The 13,268-nt window shown below is 41.4% G+C and overlaps 1 protein-coding gene across 4 annotated transcripts in view; it reads right to left on the minus strand.

Annotated features, from left to right (window-relative positions):
* Positions 1 to 13,268, minus strand: part of IGF1 (insulin like growth factor 1) — a 64,604-nt gene that overhangs the window by 9,453 nt on the left and 41,883 nt on the right. For 2 of the 4 annotated variants that reach the window (XM_083462112.1, XM_083462111.1), the window contains exons 3-4: positions 4,083 to 4,264; positions 1,734 to 1,789 (exon numbers count right to left, since the gene is read on the minus strand). In XM_083462112.1, coding sequence (XP_083318238.1) covers positions 1,734 to 1,789; positions 4,083 to 4,264 — 238 coding nt within the window. Of the gene's footprint in view, positions 1 to 9; positions 1,790 to 4,082; positions 4,265 to 13,268 lie in introns of those variants that run through there. The other 2 variants (XM_083462113.1, XM_083462114.1) reach the window with 1 other exon arrangement.

Below are 13,268 nucleotides of genomic sequence, written 5' to 3' on the forward strand. Positions count from 1 at the left end.
AAGTAGCGTGTCAGGGAGAAAATGAGGTTAAAATCATTTTTCCTTATTGCTATTTTTCTGTATATAGGCAGTTTTATATGCAGGCAAATATTTCAGACCTGCAATCTCCCATCTGCAGTCCTAAGTGGTACAGTACAGCAAGAGTCTTCTGGTTGCATTGCTCAGGTCTACTTGATGATGTCCCAGATATTTAGTTTACAGTGATAAGAAAGTAGTGTTATAAACCAGAGCCTAGAAGAACTTAGGGAAATCACCAAGGACCTGGCACACTAGGGAAGCACCAGTTGGGTACACGTGTTGCCAAGCCATAATTTGTATCTTTTCAACGTCACTCAGAGCTAATTCCCAAATTGCCACTAGCCAAGAACAAGATGCCAGTTTCTTTGGAGTGGCATCATGCATTGGTTTGTATGTTGCCACTCAGTTAGATAAACAGAGTCAGACAAAAACCTCATCAGTATGGGATAGCAATGTTATTACTTGATATTGGTAGTTAATTTTTTTTAATTATTTGGAAGCCTTTTTTAAAATTATGCATGTATTTCCTACAAATTCCTTCCCTTTCACCTTGGGCTTAGTTCTCACGCAACTCCACTGTTATTTTGCTTTTACCTCTTACTGTTTTTGCCAGACCCTTCCATAAAACAAGCTACAAAATAGCACCATTGTACTATGAAACAGTTTTACATAATGTTGATTATATGTGTGTTATTGATATGCTAAATTTTTTACATACTGCACTATATGGAGGAAAAGACGTTTTATTTATAGTGTGGCAAAATAACTCATCACCTGAAAAAATCACCAAGGATTTAAGATAGCCTTTTGTGTGCTCTTAACTGATTCTAAACAACAAAAAACAACACCCCAATTGTCCATGTTGTATCTATTTGTATCTTCATGTGTTGTGGTGGTGAGCCTTTGTCTTAAAATCTGTTACCCTGATCCAGCAATTTGTTGCAAACAAGGGTTTCTCATGCACATGTGGAGCTCAAGTGTATGCAGTCAGTCCCATTCACTTCAGTGACTGAGAGTGTAATGTGTGTAGCCACTTTATCCATCAAAGTAAATGGTGCTTCCATTCTACACAGGAACTCTGTGTGCATATTGAACCATGTAAGGATCCCTAACTGGGGTGAATGCATACAACTCACATGTTGTCAGAATGCTACTGGTGTAATTGAAGTGTTACTGTCGCTGCTACTGGGAATGCCAAACTGTGCAAATATAAAAGGGGCAAACAAACAATGGTATCAGACACTGCAAGACAGAGTCTGTTGCTTGTATGGAAGTGCAAATATTAAAGACAAAACAAAAAAAAACATAACCCACTTAGACAAAGCTGGTGAATGACTCCAACAGCAGGGTTCATAAGTTAATTTAGTGCAATTGGATCCATCAAAGGCCTGTACATCTGGTGGCTTTTGAGGGGCACAGGATTCATTGTGTCTCTCTGTGTATGTGTCTATATATGTATGTGTGTGTGTGTAGGACATTTATAGCAGGTGAACAATTAGAACAGCGATCTGCCAGTCTCAGAAACATTTTAGCACTGAGTTGATTTCTATTGGAATGTTTACTTGCATTGTTCATTGGGAGAATGCCCATTAGTGGAAATTTCATCAAGCTTATTGAACTTTAGTGTTTTGTCCAATGTTTGACAATTTATTTACAGCAAAGTATTCTGCAGATGGCACATTCATTCTTCACTTTTATGGATGATATTTTCTTACATTCTGTAGTTCCTGTTTCCTGTGTTTCCTCTACTCGTGTTCTTCAAATGCACTTCCTGAAAATGAAAGAAAATATTTACTTATAGAGACCTTTCAGCACACTTTACAATTTATTTTTTTTAAAAAAAATGTTATTCACCCTCACAAACTATATTATATTTAGAAACCTCTCTCTGAACATGAGAGATGATGGTGTGTTAACCTCTAGAAATAACATTCCTTTTCTTTGCACCAGTGCTTTGATTATCACTGGAGTGGCTGCAATGACAGTGCAGTGTACAAATGCTACTTTTGTCTGAGTGACAAACTTTTGTGACTAACTTGAACAGCTGAGATCATTTAAAATCAATGGAGGCATCTGGTTTGTGTTTGAATATCCTCCCAGCCTTAATGAGACTTTTCCATGCAGCCAATGATATCAATGGAACAAAATCACTCTGAGAGCTTGGTCTCATTCCCATAGGATGATTTGTCTCAGTTTGATCACTCTAAGTTTTCTTGACAGGCTGTGGTCTGTTCTTGCAGGAGGCAAACTGGTTTATGGTCCACATCTGGCTCCTGATCAGCCTGGGAAAGATGGTTTAAATAAGCCAATGCATTTATCTGACTGATTTGGAATTCTAGGCCACCTTGTTCCTAAGACTTGGCAAAGGCTAGAATATTAAAAAACCACCATTAAACTTTTGTTTAATATTACTTTTTTACGTAAGACCCACAGATTTCACTTGGATAATTGTGCATTGGATTGTAGTTTTTAAAAAAGAAAGAATTTATAAGAGGGGTGTTTTATAAATGTTTTTAAAACATTAAAAAATGTTTTTAAAAATCAGTAAGAATAATTAAAATTAAGAATTGACACTGGGCAGGTGTTTTCTCTGTATTTTTTTCCCAGTGCTCATCTAGGCAAGCCTAGTCAGACATGTAAAGCTGTTGTGTGTTTTCAACTATAATCTTAGCTTAGAACGTATACATTTACCTGTTGATTTTATTCATTTCACTTTTTATATGCTCATTTTTAACACTGATAATTACTGACAGTTCTATGGCATGTCTTATATTCTTTGTGAACTGCTTGGAAGTTTTATTTACAGTTACGCTTTATACAAATTTTCTTAAATGAAAACAAATGATCAGAAATCCACCTTAAAATGCCTGCTGAAATAGGAAAGTCTTTGACAAGCACCTGACATTAAGCGGGGTGGGGGACACAGACCATCTAATCTCAATTGGCAGTGATTCCACAGGAGTGTTGTTGCTGTTGATGATAATTAATAATAATCATCTTCTCTGAAAGGCAGCTTGTCCACCACTATTGATCTTCCTTTGTCATACATAGCTACAAGGAACTGCTGGGTATGCTCTGGTGCACTCTATGAATATACACAGGTCTATAAAGGGACGCGGGTGGCGCTGTGGTCTAAACCACAGAGCCTAGGGCTTGCTGATCAGAAGGTTGGCGGTTCGAATCCCCGTGACGGGGGGAGCTCCCGTTGCTCAGTCCCTGCTACTGCCAACCTAGCAGTTCGAAAGCACATCAAAGTGCAAGTAGATAAATAGGTACTGCTCCGGCGGGAAGGTAAACGGCGTTTCCGTGTGCTGCTCTGGTTCGCCAGAAGCGGCTTAGTCAAGCTGGCCACATGACCCAGAAGCTGTATGCTGGTTCCCTCGGCCAATAAAGCGAGATGAGCGCTGCAACCCCAGAGTTGGTCACGACTGGACCTAATGGTCAGGGGCCCCTTTACCTTTACGACAGGGCCTAACTAGTATTCTCATGACACTGTTTAAATTCCATATGTGTTCTGCAATAGTATCCAGAAAGCAAGTGTCAAGGCCCCAACAAGCTAACAGGACCTGCTGCTAATGATTTTGTATGTCCCCAGCCTTAAAGTGTTCTGACTCATTCTGGGCCAAGCATTGTTCAGGCCCCTGACAAGTTATACTCACACGTATCTCTGCTGTAAAACTGAGTTATTTCACATGGCCTGCTCATGCTGAGGCCTTCTGAGCCTTGAGGCAGACAAGCTGCATTAAGTGAAATTTCACCTATATAACAATAAAAAGGTGAAAGAGGCCTATCCCCCTTTGTACTTGACCATCTTTTTTAAAATAAAAAAATGAACAAACAAAAGTTAACAAAAAACTATGGCCGTGCTGCTGCTGTGAAAATAATCCCTAAAACAATGCCCAACAATCTTCAATAATATTATAAATGGATTTTGTTATCTGTGTGAGTTCCCAGGAGCATGAATGCATGAAGAACTAATGATGCATGAACATCCTTCTGCATCAGTGCTGGAAATCCTCAAATGCAACATATTGGGAGGTTACAGTTGATCATATTCTGCCTACCTTTTGTGCTTTAGGCATATCAGTGTGGCGCTGAGCACGTACAGACCTTGCCGATTTAGGTGGTTTGACAGGAGCGCAGTACATCTCCAGCTGTCTCAGGTCACAGCTCTGGAAGCAACATTCATCCACTATTCCTCGGGTGGGAGGTGGACGCCTATTGCCCCCATACCCTGCAGGTTTACCTAAGTATAACAAAAACCAGTCATTGTTAGAGAAGATGGCATACCCTCCAACATTTCTCCAATGAAAATAGGGACGTCCCATTCCATAATGATAATTTTACTATTTATACCCCACACATCTTACTGGGTTGCCCCTGCCATTCTGGGCAGCTTCCAACATATATAAAAACATCATAAAACATTAAACACTTAAAAAAACTTCCCTATACAGGATTGCCTTCAGACGGCTCGGGGGTTGGATAACTCCATACCCTCCAACATTTCTCTGATGAAAATAGGGACAATCCGAAGGAAAAGTGGGACATTCCAGGATCAAATCACAAACCAGGACGGCTTCGCTAAATCAGGGAAATCCCTGGAAAATAGGGCACTGGGAGGGTCTGAGATGGCCAAAGCCTCAACACACTAACATTAGAGTATTATTAGCTGAGTGGGCCCACAAGAGCAACTGCTATAATATTTTTTACTGGATTCAGTAGCTAAAAAATATTGGCTGAACTCCAAAACTTTGCTGGAGTTCAGTAGGCACATGGCTGTTCAAGGCATGTCTGCAAACAGGGCCATATATTGGAATAGTTATGTGTCCTACTTTACAGTTCTCTGTTTGAAGGGTTGTCCAGGTGTGGTTTAAAGCTAAAAAACCTTAAAGGGAGCAGCAGTGGTCTTGAAGTTGTCGGTCAAAAGTTAAGACCTGGACAGCAGACTAAAAAGGGCACACAGGTCACCTGGGCACAGTCTTGTTCACCACTATGGTGAGAGATGTTGTATTTCTATTTAAGTTGTAGTCATTATTTCTAAATTTGCATCTATGCATATAAATTAGCATGTTTGTTTTTATGCAAATTTCTGCCTCTTTAGCCTTTTTTTTTGATACCACGGTTCGTAATTTTTGGTGTTGTGTCAGTGGCCACCTTAACGCATATAGATTTTATACACACGAATGCTTGAGTTTCACTCATTCAGGAATCATTTTTTCCACTGTGTTATAATCATAATAAAATAATTGTAATAATAAAGCAAGCAATGCAAAAGAAAGAAAGAAAGAAAGAAAGAAAGAAAGAAAGAAAGAAAGAACGAACGAACCTTGGAACATGGTTAATGAAAGAAAAACAACTACAAAGTAACTCCACTAAAAGCAATGTAAAATTAATTCTATTGATACCTAGGTTCATTAGGTTTCCCCTCCTGAATATCCTATTTACCTGGAGCGTTCTGGGGTGACCGCACTGCCATTATGCGATGGCACCATGACCAGTTTTGGCCCAATCGCTGCATGAGCTCCAGGCTTGTGTGACAATCTGCCTCCCCGTCCCCATACATGCACCCCCTGCCAGTGTATATGGCAAGGCTGTGGAATCTTAAAAAAGGGAGTGCAGGGGCCTTAAAGGTGCACATCCACAATTTATGCAAATCATTGTCCTCTTTTTTGGCAACCAGTAACTGACCACCCTATGCTTTTCTAACTGACTGGTGGTCAGTGTGCTCTGGAAGCCCCATGAGCAAATGGTCTGAAGGATCAGGAGTACCATGCAAGCTAATCTGATACCCGTGTCATGCAAGTGTTCTTCAGGCTTTGGTGATAAATTACAACACAAAGAGCACATCTTAGTATATTACATCATTAGCATGTGCCCTAGATTAAGTTGTCATAGATAGGAGCAGTGTGCTTTTTAAAAAAACCTTGCTCAAATCACATCTTGAAAAGACTTTGGCTGCAAACCTATGCACACTTACTTGGGAGAATGCCCCATTGAACACAATGCGAACCACTTCCAAGTAAATGTGCAGAGAATTGTGCTGTTAGTGACATTTTGCACTCTTTTTTGTCCAAGTAATTACTAATGAAAAGCCCATGGGACTTGTAATAGCCAGCAGGGCTTTCTACTTAGAGCTAGCCATTGCCACACCACCACTCTCCAGTGCCAGCTTGCAAAAATAAATGAATAAATAATTCCGATAGTTTGCCTTCAGAAGCCACAGAAAACGCATTACCTTGAATTGATCATTCCATTTAATTAGCTGTATTTCTAAAGAACAGGATAGATACAGCCACCAAACAGCTAACACTGCTGGATCCCTGTTCTGCAGTATACCGTATGTTTCCGTGTGTAAGGCGACATTATTTCCTTAGAAATAATAGGCAAAAATTGCGGGTCATCTTATACACGGATAGAAGAGGTGGGACGAGTAATTGGTGGCAGTATGCTGTGGAGCAATTGGCATGGTGCCCCCCAAAAGCTCTATAACTCTGGGCAATCCCCCCCATTTTTTTGTTGTGGTTGTTGTTATACCCGGAAAAATACGGTACTTAGGATAATGAGTAATCCAGCCTCGATTGCACTACTTAAAATGGAGAATCAGTATTCATCAAAGAATTTGCATTTACAGCTGAGTGGGCAGAAGAAGCCCAATAGTTGTCCATTCCCCACAACCAGTACGTGTGCTAGTACAAAGAGCAGAATTACAGAGGTCCTGGGACATTGCTTTTCCAGCATCCATGCTAACTGTTGGTGCAACAAACGACTGCTTGGCCATTGCCTTCGTGTGTCATACAGCATGCTGACTAGCCAGTGTTTTGAGAAAGTTTGCAACATGCTGTATTGACTTTTGTACCTTCTAGCCATTTCCTTCTGCAGACTATGTTTCCTGCTGTTCAGATTTATAGATCAAATTCAAGGCATTAACAGCAGAAATGGAAACTCCTGCATTGCATCTCTGATGGAGCATTAGTACACCAAGATGTTCAGAATCTTTGCAGACACGTGCTTCGTAGTTTTACTCAGAAGCAAACCCCACAGAGTACCCATAGGCAATTATTAGTAAGTGTGATTCAGCTGCCTTTGAAACAATATAGCCATTATGCTCAAATGGTTTGCTGGAGCATACTAGTTGAATTTAAGAGAATTGTCAGAGTGCCTGAAATAATTAATGTCTTTTTGTGTGACAGTTCTGACCGTGGTTCCTTCTAAACCATCTCTTCTGAGACAGGGCCGGCCCACGATATGTTGCTGGTTAAGGTAAAGGACAGGATACTCCCACATTCTAGCAAGAGGCAGAGTTCTCCACTGCAGCTGAGGGCAACAGGCTAGTTTTGCAGGTGTAAGCTAGGGCCCTGTGGCTCTCATAGCTCTGTTCCTGTTGCTTCCTGCCCTTCAGCATCCACCACCTGAGGTGGGCGATTCACTCTATCTAATAGTAGGGCCAGCTGGGATCAGCTACACTCTGGGGTTTCCAGTTGCGAACTCTGGAATAGAGTTCAACCAAGCAGAACTGGAAGTTGCTGCCGCTCAGCTGATCCAGTCCCACTTGGATCAGCTAGGATCTTCCCTTGGAGCCACGGTATAAAATAAAAAATGGGCCATTATAAAATAAAAAATGGTGTTGTCAGGTGCCTTCCAAAGTAACTGGCTGGGGGCGGAAGAGTTCAGGATTCAGCCCAGCAGGCAGCATAGTTCCTTCTTTCCTGGGACATAGATTGTAGTGCAGTGGTACCTCGGGTTAAGAACTTAATTCATTCCAGAGGTCCATTCTTAACCTGAAACTGTTCTTAACCTGAGGTTCCATTTTAGCTAATGGGGGCCTCCTGCTGCCGCTGCACCACCGTCGTGTGATTTCTGTTCTCATCCTGAAGAAAAGTTCTTAACCTGAGATACTATTTCTGGGTTAGCGGAGACTGTAACCTGAAGCATATGTAACCTGAAGCATAAGTAACCCAAGGTACCATTGTATGTCTAGATTGTATGTAGACTATGTAGAACCAAATAAGAAAACTGAGTCTCCATTGAGTAAAATGTTATGTGTATGCAACCCGAGTCAGACCATTAGTCCGTCTTGCCATCTACACTGAGTGGCAGTGCACTTTAGGATTTCAATTAAAGGCTTTCCTAGGGATGCCAAGGATTGAACTTGAGACCTTCTTAACCCGAGGTACTATTTCTGGGTTAGCGGAGTCTGTAACCTGAAGCGTCTGTAACCCAAGGTCCACTGTATCCTGGAAAGAGGAACGCTTTGCCCGGCAACGTTTTGTTGCAAGCTCTGCTTGTCTACTTTATATTCTTGCTTTGAACAAAAATTCCCTACTTGTCATGTCACCAACGAAGATGCAAACTCTTGATGAAGCACTTCAGTCTCATTTAATTTTTTTTAAAAAGCCTACTCTCGATTTCACCTCCTGAGGGCTTTGTTTTAAACTTGCATTTAAATTTTAGCAATAACAGTTGTAAAACAAGTGTGTTTGCAACAGTTTCTCTTTGCCAAATGTAGCATATGTTTACATGTTGAATGAACTTATTTGCATTAAACACTGATTTTTTTAAAGAAAACTTACTGTGAAACATTTTGTTCTCATAAATCCTAAGAGAGTTATCACAAGAGAGCATGTATGCTGAGTTTGCAAGGAGAATATAAAGTATCTATCAGCATGCTAAGGCTGCAGATCTCTACCCCACAGACCTGGGAGTAAGCCCCACTGAACTCAGTGGAAATGTATAGGCTTGCACTGTCAAACACTCTTTTGGGCCAAGCTTTCAGAAGTCACCTGACTGGATTCCCTTATTGCTGCCTTTTCTGCTAAGGGCTCTGTTTTGGTTTACTACTACAGTTGTACCTTAGTTGTCCAACCAAGGCGTGGCTTCCAATTGGCTGCAGGAGCTACCTGCACGCAACCGGAAGCCGCAGAAGCCACAAAATTGGATGTTCAGGTTCCAAAGAACATTCACTTCTGGGTTTGCGGAGTTTGGGAGCCAAAACGTTCAAGTAGCAAGGCGTTCAGTATCCAAGGTACAACTGTATTGGTTTTAGTGGTGGCTGATGCTCACTGGGATTGGAAGGGTGGAGGGCAGGGAGACCAACAGTAAATGAAGTCAGAGAGCCAATGGTAACTGAAGCCAGAGCCGATGACAGCAGAACAAACTCGTTCTAGTTTTATCCCCATCCTCTTCCTTGCTGAATACTGCAAGGACCCTGAGCAGTGCCACGGCTGGAGTAGATGTAATAAGAAGGCAGGCAGGTGAGGGCTGGGTGAAGGCAGAATGAGGTTGGTGAATTCCCAATTGGTGGTCCACGGACCCCAGGGATTGCTTGTAGCCCACCCAGGGGATCCGAGGCACCATTCACATAGAAACTACCATAGAGGTATAAACATTTTCAAAAGTAGGGGATCCATAACTTGGCTTTTGAAAAACAGAGGGTCCGCAATCCTCCCTGCCTCCTTTGGTTAGTTGTCAATTTGTTTTCTTAACACTGCTGCATTGTATTCTCAGTTGCAGCTGTACCTGCTGCTTATTCATACACCACAATTTTGACCTTTGTGGTGGTAGTTTTTAGTTGCCTCTTATTTAGCAGCTTTGGCTCCCCCCACCTCCAGAAAGAAATGCAGGATACACATTTTAAAGTGGTTTACAGCACAATCCTATACACTACTCAGAGGTAAGTCCCATTAAATTTGGTGGGACTTACTTCCAAATAAGTGAGTACTGAATTACAGCCTTGATTACAGTGGTACCTCGCAAGACGAAAAACGCGCAAGACGAAAGAGTTTTCCGTTTTTTGAGTCGTTCTGCAAGACGAATTTCCCTATGGGCTTGCTTCGCAAGACGAAATGTCTTGCGAGTTCTTGCGAGTTTGTTTCCTTTTTCTTAAAGCCGCTAAGCCGTTAATAGCCGCTAAGCCGCTAATAGCCGCGCTTCGCAAGACGAAAAAACCACAAGATGAAGAGACTCGCGGAACGGATTAATTTCGTCTTGCGAGGCACCACTGTAGTTAATTCTCTTTCAGAATGCCAGGGGATATCAAGCTTCATCACCAAGTCCTCTACTAAGAACAATTAACAATGTGAATGAAATCATCTATGGCCCATGTGTTTCCTGTTTCCTAGCATTTCTAGGAGGACATGGAATCAAGCTCCAGGTAGAGGCAAGCATAATTCTGAATAATTGTTCATTAGTGGTCCTCTGGGACCACCACACCCCCATGGCTGGCCCACCCTAACCCAGGGTCTTCCAGATGCTATCAACTACAACTCCCTTCCACCCAGGCAGCAGACTCAACAGTCAGGGTTGATGGGAGTTGTTGTCCAATAACATATGGAGCTCACCAAGTTGGAGATGGCTGTTCTTGGTGATTTGCAGAATCTTGATGCTTCCTGACAGTGAAGTGTGGGAGCTTTGCCTGGGAAGCAGGGCATAAATCTCATGAATGAATATAGGGGACTCTTCTAATATTTGTTTGAGGTTGGTGCCCATCTTGGAACACGTGGATGACCCTGGTCTTTCACAGAAAGCCTTGCCAACATCTTTGCACGCATTACGGAAGAATAGGTTATAAAATCAACAGGTTGTGTTAATTTTTAATTTGGTTGCTAGACATGTCTCACAATCAAACAGGGCAACAGACTTTCCTCTTCGAGGAATCTGCTTCCAGTAGCAGTTTTTTCCCTTTCCCAAATTGCTTAATCTTTGTTTTATTTTATTTTTATCTCTCACTCTCCCAATCTTGCTGTAAACTCTGTACTTTGGAAAGTGTTTACTCTCACACATAGTTGCACTGCACTATGCCCTCTTTCTAAGGTTGCTGCCGTTGGGAAGCTATTAAGTCTACATAGCGCATGATATGGCCTCTATCCTCAACACAGTAGTTTCTGGAGCCAGCTGTGCTGGTGTGAAAAGCAGAACCTATGGGCAGTATTGATCTGGGATCTGAGGCGGAAATTTTTATAGTGTTCAGGATTCTTTCGAGATAAAGGCCAACAAGAGAGTGGGAGCTGATATGATGTATTGCTTTAGACCAATATAATGCTCTAGAGGGCAAGTGTGTTGCCAGCTCGTCAGAGTTTACAAGCCTAGGTCAAATTCCATGGCTGGAAAGCTGAAGGCTGCCAGAAAACAAATATGATACTTTGGCAAGAAAAATGCTGTGTTGGACACAAAAAGGGAATTGCCAGATTTATTAAGGACTGTGATAACATAATTAGAAGCTGATGAAGCCAGTTGTCGTGTTTTTGGTTCAGAAATGAACAGTAAAGCCAAATATTTTATGGCATTTGTTGTATTCTTCCTTTTTTGTTTCCTGTCACTCTCTCACACCTCTCCTCAGTCTGCCTCCTGACAAATCCGCTCCACATCCCAGTGGGGAGGAGTTGCAGTGGACCACGTGGCCACCCACTCCCCTCTGGGGGCAGGGGATGAAGTCCCGCGTCCCCCGGAGGTTCCCAGCCATGTCATTCACCTGCCAGCCAGGGTCTTATTCATCAGTGAGGGGGTGGTCTCGGGGTCTCGACACACAACTGGAGCCTTTTGTGAGCACTCACCCAAAGTACCATTGGGCTCTGATGCATACAACTGAGTTATTTTAAATCATCCAAAAGCCAAATCAGGACAGCAAGGACACAGAGGCTGTATACACCTCTACTTTGGAGTAGGTACAGACTGATCTATTTCTGGTCTGTGTCACTTTTGCATCTTGCCACTTTTAGTATATTTGTCTTGTTTTAATGGATTTTTATTGTATATTTGTATGTTGCCCCTGTAAATCACACTCTGGCAGTGTGAAGTGATATGCAAATTGAATTGAATTGCTAACTACTAAGTCTGTTCTGTCCTGGTTTGGCTTTCATTTGAGAATTGTATTTCTTATGGATATTTTTTTAAAGCTGAGTACTTTAGTATATTTCAATGTACTAATTCACAAATTTCAAGTATATTTCAATGTACTAATTCACAAATCTCAAGGATAATTGCATTCTGATTCACACATTATTCTGGGATACGCAGATCGGACCAGCTGCTATCAGAATTCACAGAAAATGAATTCCTCAAGCATCCTGTTGAATTCAGTAAGAATTCTGCATAGGATTGCTCTGTTGGGCATTCTTGATATCTTCCTCTCAACAGTCTTGGAATTCCCTTCCCCTGGAGATGCATCAAAGTTCAACATCAGCAGAAATCAGCATACAATGCTTTTATTCAACAAGTTTTGTTCAACCCTTCAGTGGGCTATGAATCCTACTGAAATCCTGTAACTTTTTATATTACAAAAGTTCTGGTTATTGTTTTTTGGTCCTGATTTTGTGGTGCTATAGCTGTCCAGACACCAATGGTAGCAGTGCAAAAACATCAGCTATCAACTCTCAAGATTGAGATACTCACTGGGTAGTATTTCAGGGCAACCCACACTGATTTCTCTACTGATGGAAACATCTTAGAACTCTCCCACACACACCCTCTATATATGTATGAGAGAGAGAAATCCAAAAGGGAATCATATCCAAACTGCAGCATTAGGCACATCAGGGGTTTGGGTATGCTCAGTTGAATTTTGATATTTTTTAGAAAGTTCTTTCTGTTTCCAAAGTGATTTACCATGTGGCATAGTGGGATGTTGTTAGAAGAACCCAGTCTCCAAGTCCCACCGAGTGCATGGAACTAGTGGTGCAAGACATTGAATCCTGGCCACAGTATCCCCATACATTCTCTAATAAGTTAATAAGCTTTTAATTGGAAAAGAAAAGGAATTTCCCCCCTTCTTCCTCCACTTCTTACAGGGAAAAACTCTTGAGACTTTTCCACATTCATATTTGTTGGTCTTTCAGTTGTTAGTCTTTTTAATGTTCAATAAATTCAGTTTTCCCTTACAGTTAGGCTTCTAAAGTAATCATAGTAATTCCTTTCTTGCACTATTTCCAGTCCAAGTTTTCTGAGAGTTTGACATGAATCCTAAGAACATTTAAAGATGTTTCTCAGCAGTACTTTATTATTTTTTAATTGGCAACTGTTCTTTCCTTTGTTTCATTGGATTCAAACTCTGGATTAAACAAACATCATAAATTATAGAAAAGCTGGATCACGCTGAAGCTAGATCTAGAAAATAATAATGTTTCCACGCAAAATTTTCTTTGCCTGGTCAAAACATCCCTATATTTATTTGAAAGTGCAAAACCTTTGTTTTAGAATTTGCCTACATAGTGAATGTACTTTGTGTACCCCACTGGGGCAGGGGTGAAGTCTGA

The sequence above is a fragment of the Podarcis liolepis genome, assembly GCF_965112155.1.
Source record: "Podarcis liolepis genome assembly, chromosome: 10".
In the NCBI taxonomy this organism is placed as follows: Eukaryota; Metazoa; Chordata; class Lepidosauria; order Squamata; family Lacertidae; genus Podarcis; species Podarcis liolepis.